The sequence below is a fragment of the Fringilla coelebs genome, assembly GCF_963513975.1.
Source record: "Fringilla coelebs genome assembly, chromosome: 11".
NCBI classification, from domain to species: Eukaryota; Metazoa; Chordata; class Aves; order Passeriformes; family Fringillidae; genus Fringilla; species Fringilla coelebs.
In genome coordinates, this window is record NC_140037.1 from 8,656,462 (window position 1) to 8,666,540 (window position 10,079).

The window sequence follows — 10,079 nt, forward strand, 5'->3', positions numbered from 1 at the left end:
GAGCTTGCACTGGAATTTGTGGGCAGAGATTTAGCCTTGCCACAGGGATACCTTCCTTGTGTGCAGCCAGGATGCCTCCCTCTCTTTGGTCAGTGTTTTCTGAGTCTGCTGAAAACTGATGGAGATGGGTCCGTACTAGTGCTGCCCCCCTCTCCCCACTGTTCCCTGTCTTGGTGTAAGGCCCCTCTCCTGTGCAAGGTGCCATCAGTGGAAACCTCTGCTCCCAGCCAGGGGCCCAGGCATTTGCTGGCAGAAGCAGGGAGCCCTGCCTGGCCTCCCCCTCCTTCCCACAGCCACAGGCTGCCACCACCCTGCCCAGGGCAAGTCTGGCTCCAGCTGTGCCACTCTGTGCTGCCTCCTGCCCCTTCTCGTGTTCTGGTCGGTTTTCTTGAGCTGTACATGGGTCTCCTGTTGAGCCTGTATATATTGTTCTGGGCCCTGGCCTGGGGCCATCTGTTCTGTGTCCATGTGGAGAGTGAGCTGCTCACCAGTCTTGTTGTAGTGATGCCAGGGCAGTAGGACTAACCCTGTGTCTCTGGAAACCATTCATTTCAAATAAAGATGTGGAAAACGTTGGCAGCCCCTGGTTTTTCCCCCGGGCAGGGTGAGCATTGTAGGAGAACAAGGCCAGTGTCCCTGTGCTGCTGTGCACCTTGCTCCTGTCCATCCCAGCCTGTGCTTCCTTCACTTCCTACCTTGCCTGGGCCCTGCTGTCCTGCCAGCTCTGTGATGTGGTGATGGCCTCTGCCCCAGTGCCCACTGGTGCCAGCATGGCATGCCCTGCCTGTCCCTGCCCTGCCCTCGGCCCACAGTGCTGCAGCCCCACCCAGCCCTGCCCTGGCCATGCAGTGTGTCCGTAGGATGGAGCGGTTGGAGAGCAATGCCACAGTGCCTGCGAGCAGAGCAGGAGCCAAGTGAGGTGCAGCAAGTGTTTATTTTCTCCCCCTTCCAAGCTCTACTCTCAGCCCTGCTGCTCCCAGGAGTGCCAGGAGCAGCTGAGCAGTATCCCCAGGGCTGTTCCCAGCTCTCATGCTGGCCATGGCATCCATGCCTTGGGCCTGACAGAGACTGGAGACACAATCACCACCATGACCACCCACACATCGCCCATCCCTGACCATCCCAACAGGCCACATTTACACTGCCAGGTCTGCTGTTCGCATGTCCCTGTGGGACCCACCAGCCACCCCTAGCCATGCACCTGCCTTCTTCAGCGGTGCCAGGCCATGGGGGGGGCTGCCAGGCCCTACAGGGGCGGTTAGGATGCGGGACTTGGGGCCTGGCCCCCGACGGCACTTGGTGAGACCCAGGTGGTAGATCTCCACCAGGTTGAGCAGCAGGGACACGCAGGCCACCCCCAGCATGAAGAGGATGAAGATGGTCTTCTCAGTGGGCCGGGAGATGTAGCAGTTCACCGTGTTGGGGCAGGGCCAGCGGCTGCAGGTGTAGAGGGGCTTCAGCTGGAACCCATACAAGGCGTACTGGCCCACAATGAAGCCCACTTCCAGGAGAGCCTTGAAGACGATGTTGCAGATGTAGGTCCTCAGGATGGCCCCCCGCATGCACACCCGTGCCCTCGTGTTCCCTGCAGGGAGCTGGGGCTGCCTGGGGCGCTGCCGCCTGGCCCCGCTGCCGGCCCGTGCTGCCGTTTGCTGCTGTGCCTTCTCCTCCAGATGCACCAGGTGCAGGATGTGCCCCAGATACACAAGGCTGGGGGTGGAGACAAAGATGATCTGCAGGACCCAGAAGCGGAGGTGGGAGATGGGGAAGGTGCTGTCATAGCAGGCATTTTGGCAGCCGGGCTGCTGCGTGTCACAGGAGAAGCCAGACAGCTCGTCACCCCAGACCCGCTCTGCGGCTGCCCCCAGCACCAGGATGCGGAAGACGAAGAGGACGGTGAGCCAGACCTTCCCGACCACTGTGGAGTGCTCCTGGGCATTCTCCAGCAGCCGGCCCAGCAGGCTCCAGTCCCCCATGACACGTGCTGTGGTGCCCTGCAAGACAGCCACCCTCCAGACACAGCCGCCCCACAACCCCCAGAACGCCTCCCCACTCCCTGGTCAAGCAGGCGTGCACAGACTCAACCCAAGGCTGTCCCTGGAGTGTCCCTATCCTGCAGCCCAGGGGAGCCCCTAACTTGTCACAAGGAGAGCAGGGGGAGCAAGGGCCTCCAGCAGAGAGCTGGGAGCACCACAGGGAACAACCACGGTGGCAGTATGGGGACCTCTCACCGTAAACGGTGCGTGGGGCAGAGCCCGGTGCTCCCGCGCTGTCCCCTCCTGTCCCTGGGGTGATGGGGGATGCTGCGAGGCCCCGTCCCAGCTGCTCCCTATCTCCTCTGTGGGGTGCAGATCGGTCTGCCTGCTCTGTCTGTCCAGTCACCCAACAGCAGGCATGGGGTTATTGGGGCATGAGGCAGCTGCGTGCCCCATTGGCTTTCATTGTGACTGGCACATCAAACAGCCACTGGGGAAACTTTTTCCCTCTATTTTTGGTCTGGGCACTTTTCTAATTATATTCGGGGCTGCAGGGGCTGGTGCTGGGGGAGCGCAAGCCCTTGGACACTGATCAATGCCACCCAGGGGTCACTGGCCGCTGCCAGCTGTCAGGGCAACACAGCCACAGCCCCAGCTCAGCCCTGGCACTGCAGCCCCCACAGCCCCTTGTGGCACCCACCAGGGCTTGGGTGCAGGGATGGACACCCCACACTGGCACCCCAGCTCCCGGCATATCCCAGCCAGAGCAGAAAGGAGGGAGGCAGCACCTAAGAATGGAGATTTAATGGCCCAAGATGCCCTCCTGACCATCTAGGAGAGCCAGACTCGCGCCTGAGGGATGCTGTCCTTGGGACAAGGACAGTAACAGGCCCGTGGGGCGACTGTGGGGCCAGTGGCCCCTGCCCCTAGCAGGCAGAGCAGCGGTCACCCTTGTCCTGCAGCCCAGAGTTGCGGCGCAGCATGTCCTTGAGGGAACCATCCTGCTCTGTCAGCAGCTGGTTGATCTCGTTCTGCTTGTACTCGGAGGAATGCTTGTGCCCATAGAAGGAGCCCTTCGCCGACGAGGGGTTGGAGTGGTGCTGGCTTCGGCGGGCACAGGCCCGCACCACCAGGTAGACCAGCTCTGCCATGTTGAGGACGATGCAGATACTGGAGGTGACCAGCATAAAGACAGTGAAGATGGTCTTCTCAGTGGGCCGGGAGATGAAGCAGTCGACAGTGTTGGGGCAGGGGTAAGCCTCGCACTTTACCAGCCGCATCATCTGGTAGCCTGGGTAGAGCATGTAGAAGATGTACATGAACACGGCCTCAAAGAGCAGCCTGAAGACCACGCTGCAGACATACGTCCACCACAGCGAACCCGCTATGCGCATCTTGTGCTTCTTGACCTCTTCCATGTGCTTGGCATCCGCGTGCCCTGTCAGCACCAGCAGCTTCTTCTCCTGGTGCTGCTGGTAGGCCACGTGCATGGCCACGAGAAGGGCTGGTGTGGTGACGAGGATGAGCTGCAGGGCCCACAGACGGATGTGGGAGATGGGGAAGAAGTGGTCGTAGCAGACGCTGTTGCAGCCAGGCTGCTGGGTGTTGCAGGTGAAGGCGGATTTCTCATCCCCCCAGACGCTCTCGGCTGCCACCACTAACACCATTATCCGGAAGATGAAGATGACGGAGAGCCAGATGCGCCCGATGGCAGTGGAGTGGCGGTTCACCCCGCTCAGCACCGTGTACAGGCCGGCCCAATTCATTGTTTCTCACGTCTGCAGGAGAGAGCGGTGAGGGATGGTGTTAGGAGCAGGAAGGACCCCTGGCTGAGAGCCAGCAGGTCCTGGCTCCAGTGGCAACCGCCCCAGGAGGGACCTGGGAGCAACTGGGTGGCAGCCCTGGTGGGTGGAGAGCCGGATCGACAGACAGGAGGATGGATAGACAGGAGGATGGTAGCATGGCTCCTGCTCCTGACACGGCTCCAGGCAGCATTTTGGCCAGAGCAGGCAGGAGACTGGCTGCCCCAGGAGTGCTAGATTATCCAGTCCTGCCACCCCACGCTGGCACAGGGATCCTAGCCCACAGCTGCCACAGAGAATGGGGGTGAAGCTCCCACACCTTCACAGAGACCCCCAGTACCCAGTGCTGAGCTCTTTGGCTAGGAATAGTCCTAAGGAGCTTCATGGGCTCCACTGCACCAGTGCCTCCCTTTATCAGCAGGAGCATGGCCAGGGAGCCCTGAGCTGGGGGGTTCCCCCCGTGCAGCCCTGCACTGCCACCCTCCCAGGGCCGTCCTTGCCCAAGGAACACAGGGCGACCCCACCCCCAGGCACAGACCCCTGCCCCACCAGAGCCACCCACTGCCACTGAGCAGCCCCGGGAGCTGCTTCCCACCCCTGCAGGAGTCTGGGTGGCTGAGACCAGCCCCCCCCAGGGTGGAGGATCCTGGCGACGCGTACCTGCCGGTGAGGAAGGGTCCTCGCAAGCTGCCCCCAGTGGCCCCTCTAAGGTCTCATGCCTCCCGCAGGAGAGCTCTGCTCCGCCTGCCCTCGTCTCTCTCTGCCACTGCCCTGCACTGGAAGTCATATGCTGCTTTATAAACTATTTACATACAATGGGGCCTTTATCGGCTCCTGAACAACACACTTTAGCATTCAGATCTAACGCCCTGACTTCCGCCCACCCTGGCCAAACAAAGTGCCTGTGTGCTGCATTCCCGCTGCTCGGCCCTGCACCCACTCCCACCTCCCCACCACGCCCCGCACCGACCACGGCCACGGCCCCGCCACCCGCGGGCTGCTCATGGCTCTGCCCGGCGGGACCCACGCCGCAGGCATCGCCGGGCCGGACAGGCCACCCAGCGTGTCCGGAGGTCCCTTCCCCAGGAAGCATGGCCGAGCCCCGCTGCGTGCCCATCCCGCATGGACAGCACAGGGCTCTGGAGCGGGGGTCTGTACTGAGCTGCCGCGGGGGTGGGTGGCACTGGGTGACCCTGCTGTGGCTCCTGCCATCTCCGCAAGTCTGTGGTGCCAGCAGCAGCGTCTGTGAGGGCACCGGAGCTGCCCCGCGTGTGCCGTGGGAGACGTGGGAGAAAGGCCGGCGGAGAGACGCTGGCTGCGCGCTGGGGCTGCGCTGCTCCCCGGAGAGGGACTCACGGACGCTGCCCTACTGCTCGGACAAGCAGCTGGGGACAGCAATCCCTGTGCTCGCACAGCCCCCGTGCCCCCAAGGCTGGTGTCCCAGGCACACCGTCACACTTTGTCCCATCCCTGTAGGGATGGCGCCGTGTCCCTTGGGTTTTGTCCCCAGCCTCAGGTGGGGAGCAGCATACCCAGTAAACCCTCCCAGCTGGGTGCCTGCAGGCTGGCAGGGCAGCCATCCCAAATGCCACCTCCTCCCCTTAGCCCAAGGTGCGAGCAGACGGAGCTGTGCAAGCGGTGGCGGCCCAAGACCGTCCAGCAAAGCTGTGAGGACGCCGCTTGTGTGCCCCCAGTGCCCCTCTCCCCACTCCCGCCATGAGGGCCAGCATTGCCGGCTCGCCTCTCCCAGGCCCAGGGCCGAGCCCTGCTGTGGCCCCCACTCTGCCCCCCGGTGCTCCCCAGCTGGGGGACAGGCGGCCACCCCCGCAACAGTGCAGCGCCCGCCAGCTTCTCACCTCAACAGCAGGACAATCAATCAATGCACCTGGGGATTGCAGCAATCGGTCTGAACCGCACCACCCCCCTGGACTTTATACTGCCCTGAAAGCACGTCACACACCCCCTCCCAAACAGCCTTGCTCCTTCGATTCGCCAAGTAAACAACGCAGGTGTGTCCAGCCTGGCTCACACCACCCGTACCCACCACCGTGGCTGAGCATCCCCCGGGGCCAGCCTCGGGGCTACTGCAGCACCGGGACAGGGCCAGCCCCCCAGGACGGTCCCGGGGGAGATTTCTGGTCCCCGCGGCCCCACTCCCCTGCTGAGAGCATCCTCCCCGCTGCATTCCCTGCAAGCCAGGCACGTGCACCGTGGCGGAGCCCTGCTCTCCACCCGGGGGATGACTGAGTACCCCCAGCTTCTGGAGCACCTTGATCGGGTGCTTCAGGCTGCCGGCCGGTCCCTGGGCAGCCACCAATACCAGATTTAATGTGTAAAAGTGCAGCTGGGAAAAGGCAAACAGCCGGTCAACGATTAACTCGGCTGGCCCGCTTCAAGGTCCCGCCGCCCAGCACCCCGCGTGGGACACGGCGACCCTGCCGCTCATCCTGGGCCTCTGTGCCGCTGCAGGAGCCCGCCCGCCGTCCCGTGCATGAGGGTGACAATGGTGCCCGTGTCCCCGCATGGGGACTTTAGGGAGGCACTGTCCAGCGGTTGAGGGCCGCTAGGGGTGTCCCCGCAGCGGGGAGGAGGTCGGTGGGCAGTGAAATACCAGGGATGGCCGGGCTGGCTGGGGCCATAGGGCCACAATCTCAGTCTCTGATAAACCGCCACACCTGAGTCAGCAGCGGCGGCGGCGAGGAGCGGCAGCGGCGGCACCGCCTAGTCCCGCACCCTGGACGGGTCGGCGGAGGGCACGCTGGGGCAGCGGGGGGCTAGTGGGGCCCGACTGGAGCGATCCGGCTGGGTGGGGGTCACTGGGGGCCATCAAGAGGAGGGCAGACTGGTGAGCACTGGGGTGGGCTGAGCTAACTGCGACGAGGCACAATGGGAGGCTGGCATGGGGAGAGGGGTCCCTGGGAGCCAGTCTAGGGGTCTTACTGGAGAGCCCTGGGAGCCAGGCGGGCGGTCACTGGGGGTTACTGAGAGCCAGGATAAGGGTGACTGGGGAGCGCTGGGAGCCAGGGCAGGGGTGGCTGGGGAGCGCTGGGAGCCAGGACAGGGGTGGCTGGGGAGTGCTGGGAGCCAGGACAGGGGTGGCTGGGGAGCACTGGGAGCCAGGACAGGGGTGGCTGGGGAGCCCTGGGAGCCAGGGCAGGGGTGGCTGGGGAGCGCTGGGAGCCAGGGCAGGGGTCGCCGCGGCGCTCGGGCCAGGCGGCGGGGGTGTCGCCGGCCGTGGCACCAGGTGGCGCTGCGGGGCCGGGCCGGGGGCGGCGGGGCCGCACCTGCCCGCGGCAGCACCGGCGGGACTCAGCGTGGGAATCCTTCTAAAATGTAGTAAAAATGGAGAAAAAAACAAGCGGAAAAAGGAGGAGGAACCCGGGGCGTTGCTGTCCAGCCCGCCCGCTGTCCTTGCAGGGTGTTGGCTGGGTGGAGCAGAGGTCCCGGGGTGGGCGGGAGCGAGGGCAGACCCCTCGCTGTTAGCAGAAGGTTAAACTGCAAAAGCCATCGGTGAAGGACAGGCTGTACTGAACAGTAGCCGGCGTTACCTCCAGTACTCAGAAGAGTGCCCCGCCCGCCACCACGTGGGCCAGAAATGAGTTCCTTGTTAATGACGCTAATTGTGAAGTTAATTGGTGTCTGAAGTTACAGCAGAAGAGTTCAGAGACGTGGGCAAGTCTAACGCAGATAAGCTGATGAGATGGGCAGGACTGAGTCAGCATGCGGATGGTGGGACTGAGGTGACGCAGCTGCTGGCATTCTCCTAGGGTCAGAGAACTTGCAGCCCAGCAGTCTGTATGGGTACGATGGACGAAATCAAGCTTGAACCATCGCTGAAGCATCTCCAGTGTCAGGAGGGCTGCAGAGGAGGCTTCCTGATGCCCCCTTTCCCAGGCCTTTCTGCTCCATGCGGGGCTGGCCCTGTGAATGGCTCAGCCTCGCGCTGGATGGCCACTGCAGTGCAGGGGCTGCTGGGTTCCAGGCTTGGACTGGCAGCAGGACAGGCATCCCTGGATCCAGGCTGCTGTTCTCAGAGAGACAAAACCCTCTGCTCTGAGTCAACTGCCAGGAAGGTCACTGGCAGTGGGTGAGCACAGAAATCCTTTGTGCTGCTGCAGCACAGGGCAGAGGGGGTTGCAGCATAAGACTTAACAGCTTGTTCTGCTTGCCTGTGAGTCTGCTCTCCTGTGTCCTGGGTGCATCAGAGGTGTGGGGAACAGCACCAGGGCACTATCCCAGTGATGCTTCTGTGAACAGCAGCATCCCTACCCTCCTGCTGGCTGTGAATCCTCAAGCAGCCACAGGCCAGCCACAGGTCACTCCCTCCCATGCCAGGGACACCTTTGCAGTTGAGTTCCCTTATGGTTCTCCTTGCCAACAGCCCTAAACATGTCCCCTGAAGCAGAGGATGTCCCACAGTTGTCACGCAGATGTAAACTGTTCATACCCTCTGGGATACAGTGTCCCTTGAGCTTTGCCAGGTCTCCAAAGGAAAACTGTTGATGGTCAAGGACACCCTGGACAGATGGCAGCCTCAGGAGTTCTGCAAAGGCAGTAGCATAATAGCAGTGGGTTGTCTGTCACCAGCTTGCCTTGGGGTCCTAGCTGGGTTGGCCATGCTGGCACATGTGGCAGCATGCAGCTGGGGCTGTGCAAGGATGAAGAGAGGGGACAGAATGGCAGAGAAATCCCCTAATCTGGGGCAGAAAGGCATCACCCCTTCAAGGGGGCACTAGGAACACTATGGGATGCCGCAATGGGCAGCATCAGGGCTTTTAGGGGGGTCCAGCACAGGGTCTGGAGCACAGTGCTGGACAGGGTGACATGTGCCCGTGGCACTCGAGCTGCAAAGGTCCCCCGTGGGGAGAAGGGCAGAGCCCCACACTCAGCTTCCTCACAGCCTGTCCCCCCACTGCCTGCCCCGGCTCCCCTGGCTCGGGGCCTCGGCCCTGGCTCCAGTGTCTGCACGCTGCCTGGAGGCAATTCAGCCCCCCCACTCCGTTCCTGGTTTCCATGGCAACTCCAGTTGAAATTACATTAAAAAGAAATGAAACCAGCAGCTTTTCTCTTTGGCAAATAGGGGGAGGGGAGCTCAGCTGGAAAAAGCTGGGGAAGGGGTTTGAAGTTCGGAAGGAGGGGGCTTTGGGACAGATGAATTCCCACATGGGGTCCCAGTGTTGGGGGCAGCAGGGCTGGGGAGATTTGGGGACACCTCCCCACTGTGGCACACGGTGTTGGCAGTCCTGGATGGTATGGTGCCAGCTTGCATGTGGGGGTCCAGCACCCTGACATTGTGGGTGATACCAGGGTCCTCCTGCTGTGTGCCTCTGTAGGGGGGTACCAGGGACGTGAGGACCAGCACAGGGCACCCCACCCACCCCGCCTGGTAGTCCCCCGGCCCTGCATGCTCCAAGAAGAGGCGAGACACACCGCTATTAAAAATATCACTTCTGTTTTATTTGGAATTTGTTACTCTGCGCGGGTGACAGGGTATAAATACATTCTCCAACGAGCATCCTCACCCTCAGCCCTGCGCGGGGCGGGGGCTGGGGCGGGCTGCGGGGCCGTTGTTGTGCCGGCCCCGGGCAGTAGGGCCAGCAGGGCCATCGATGCGCTGGCCCCGGGCAGTAGGGCCAGCCGGCACCGGTGCGTCACGGCCGCCAGCACGGGCAGCGTCTGCCAGCCGGACCGTCTTGCACAGGGACAAGATATGGTGTCCCCACAAGGACCTGTCCCTTTCTCCTGCCTCCCCAGGCCCCAGGTGCTAGTGCTCACCTTGGTGGGCTGAGACTGGGGTACCCCACGTGGGATCCCCTGCAGCGCCTTCTCCATGCCCGACCACACCAAAGCCACTTGCCTAGAGCCACATGTGGCTCGGTGGCCACAGCAGATGCCCCAGCCCCAGCACAGGTTGGCTCCCAGCCCCACATGGGCTGCATCACCCCCAGAGTCCCTACCCAGGCATCTGTTCCAGCTGCACATCCTGGATGCTGGAGCTGGGGTCACCCCACGATGGGGTAAAGGCCCCAGTGGAAGCAATCTAGGAGGCAGAGTTGATGCTGGTGAGCAGCTCACCCTGCTCCTGTTGCTCCACTCCTGCCGCAGGCTGCAAACCACCGGCTCTGCTTTCGGGCAACAAGCACGGGCAGGGAGGGCGCAGCACAGCCCTGGGGCAGTGGTGAAGGGATGTGGGATGCTCCTGGGGGAGCAGGGCAGGGTGGGGAGCATGAGGGGCTGTCCTGGGTTCATGGGAGTGAACAGACAGTGCTCGGAGCAGGTGATGCCCACACGGGGCGGTGGG

The 10,079-nt window shown here is 62.9% G+C and overlaps 2 protein-coding genes across 2 annotated transcripts; both read right to left on the minus strand.

Moving 5' to 3' along the window:
* Window positions 1–924: 924 nt before the first annotated feature.
* Window positions 925–1,976, minus strand: LOC311157952 (gap junction alpha-3 protein-like; the record flags this gene model as incomplete). The annotated part of the gene is made up of 1 exon (XM_084213030.1): window positions 925–1,976. The coding sequence occupies one exon, from the start codon at window positions 1,974–1,976 to the stop codon at window positions 1,137–1,139; it is 840 nt and encodes a 279-aa protein (XP_084069156.1). The 3' UTR covers window positions 925–1,136.
* Window positions 1,977–2,835: 859 nt separating this feature from the next.
* GJB1 (gap junction protein beta 1) lies at window positions 2,836–5,668 on the minus strand. The gene is made up of 2 exons (XM_084213029.1): window positions 5,635–5,668; window positions 2,836–3,754 (listed from the first exon to the last, which is right to left on the minus strand). The coding sequence occupies exon 2, from the start codon at window positions 3,740–3,742 to the stop codon at window positions 2,903–2,905; it is 840 nt and encodes a 279-aa protein (XP_084069155.1). The 5' UTR covers window positions 3,743–3,754; window positions 5,635–5,668; the 3' UTR covers window positions 2,836–2,902.
* Window positions 5,669–10,079: the final 4,411 nt, after the last annotated feature.

Excerpts from the sequence above, each read along its gene's own strand:
- GJB1 (XM_084213029.1), bottom strand. The coding sequence starts at position 3,742 with ATGAATTGGGCCGGCCTGTACACGGTGCTGAGCGGGGTGAACCGCCAC.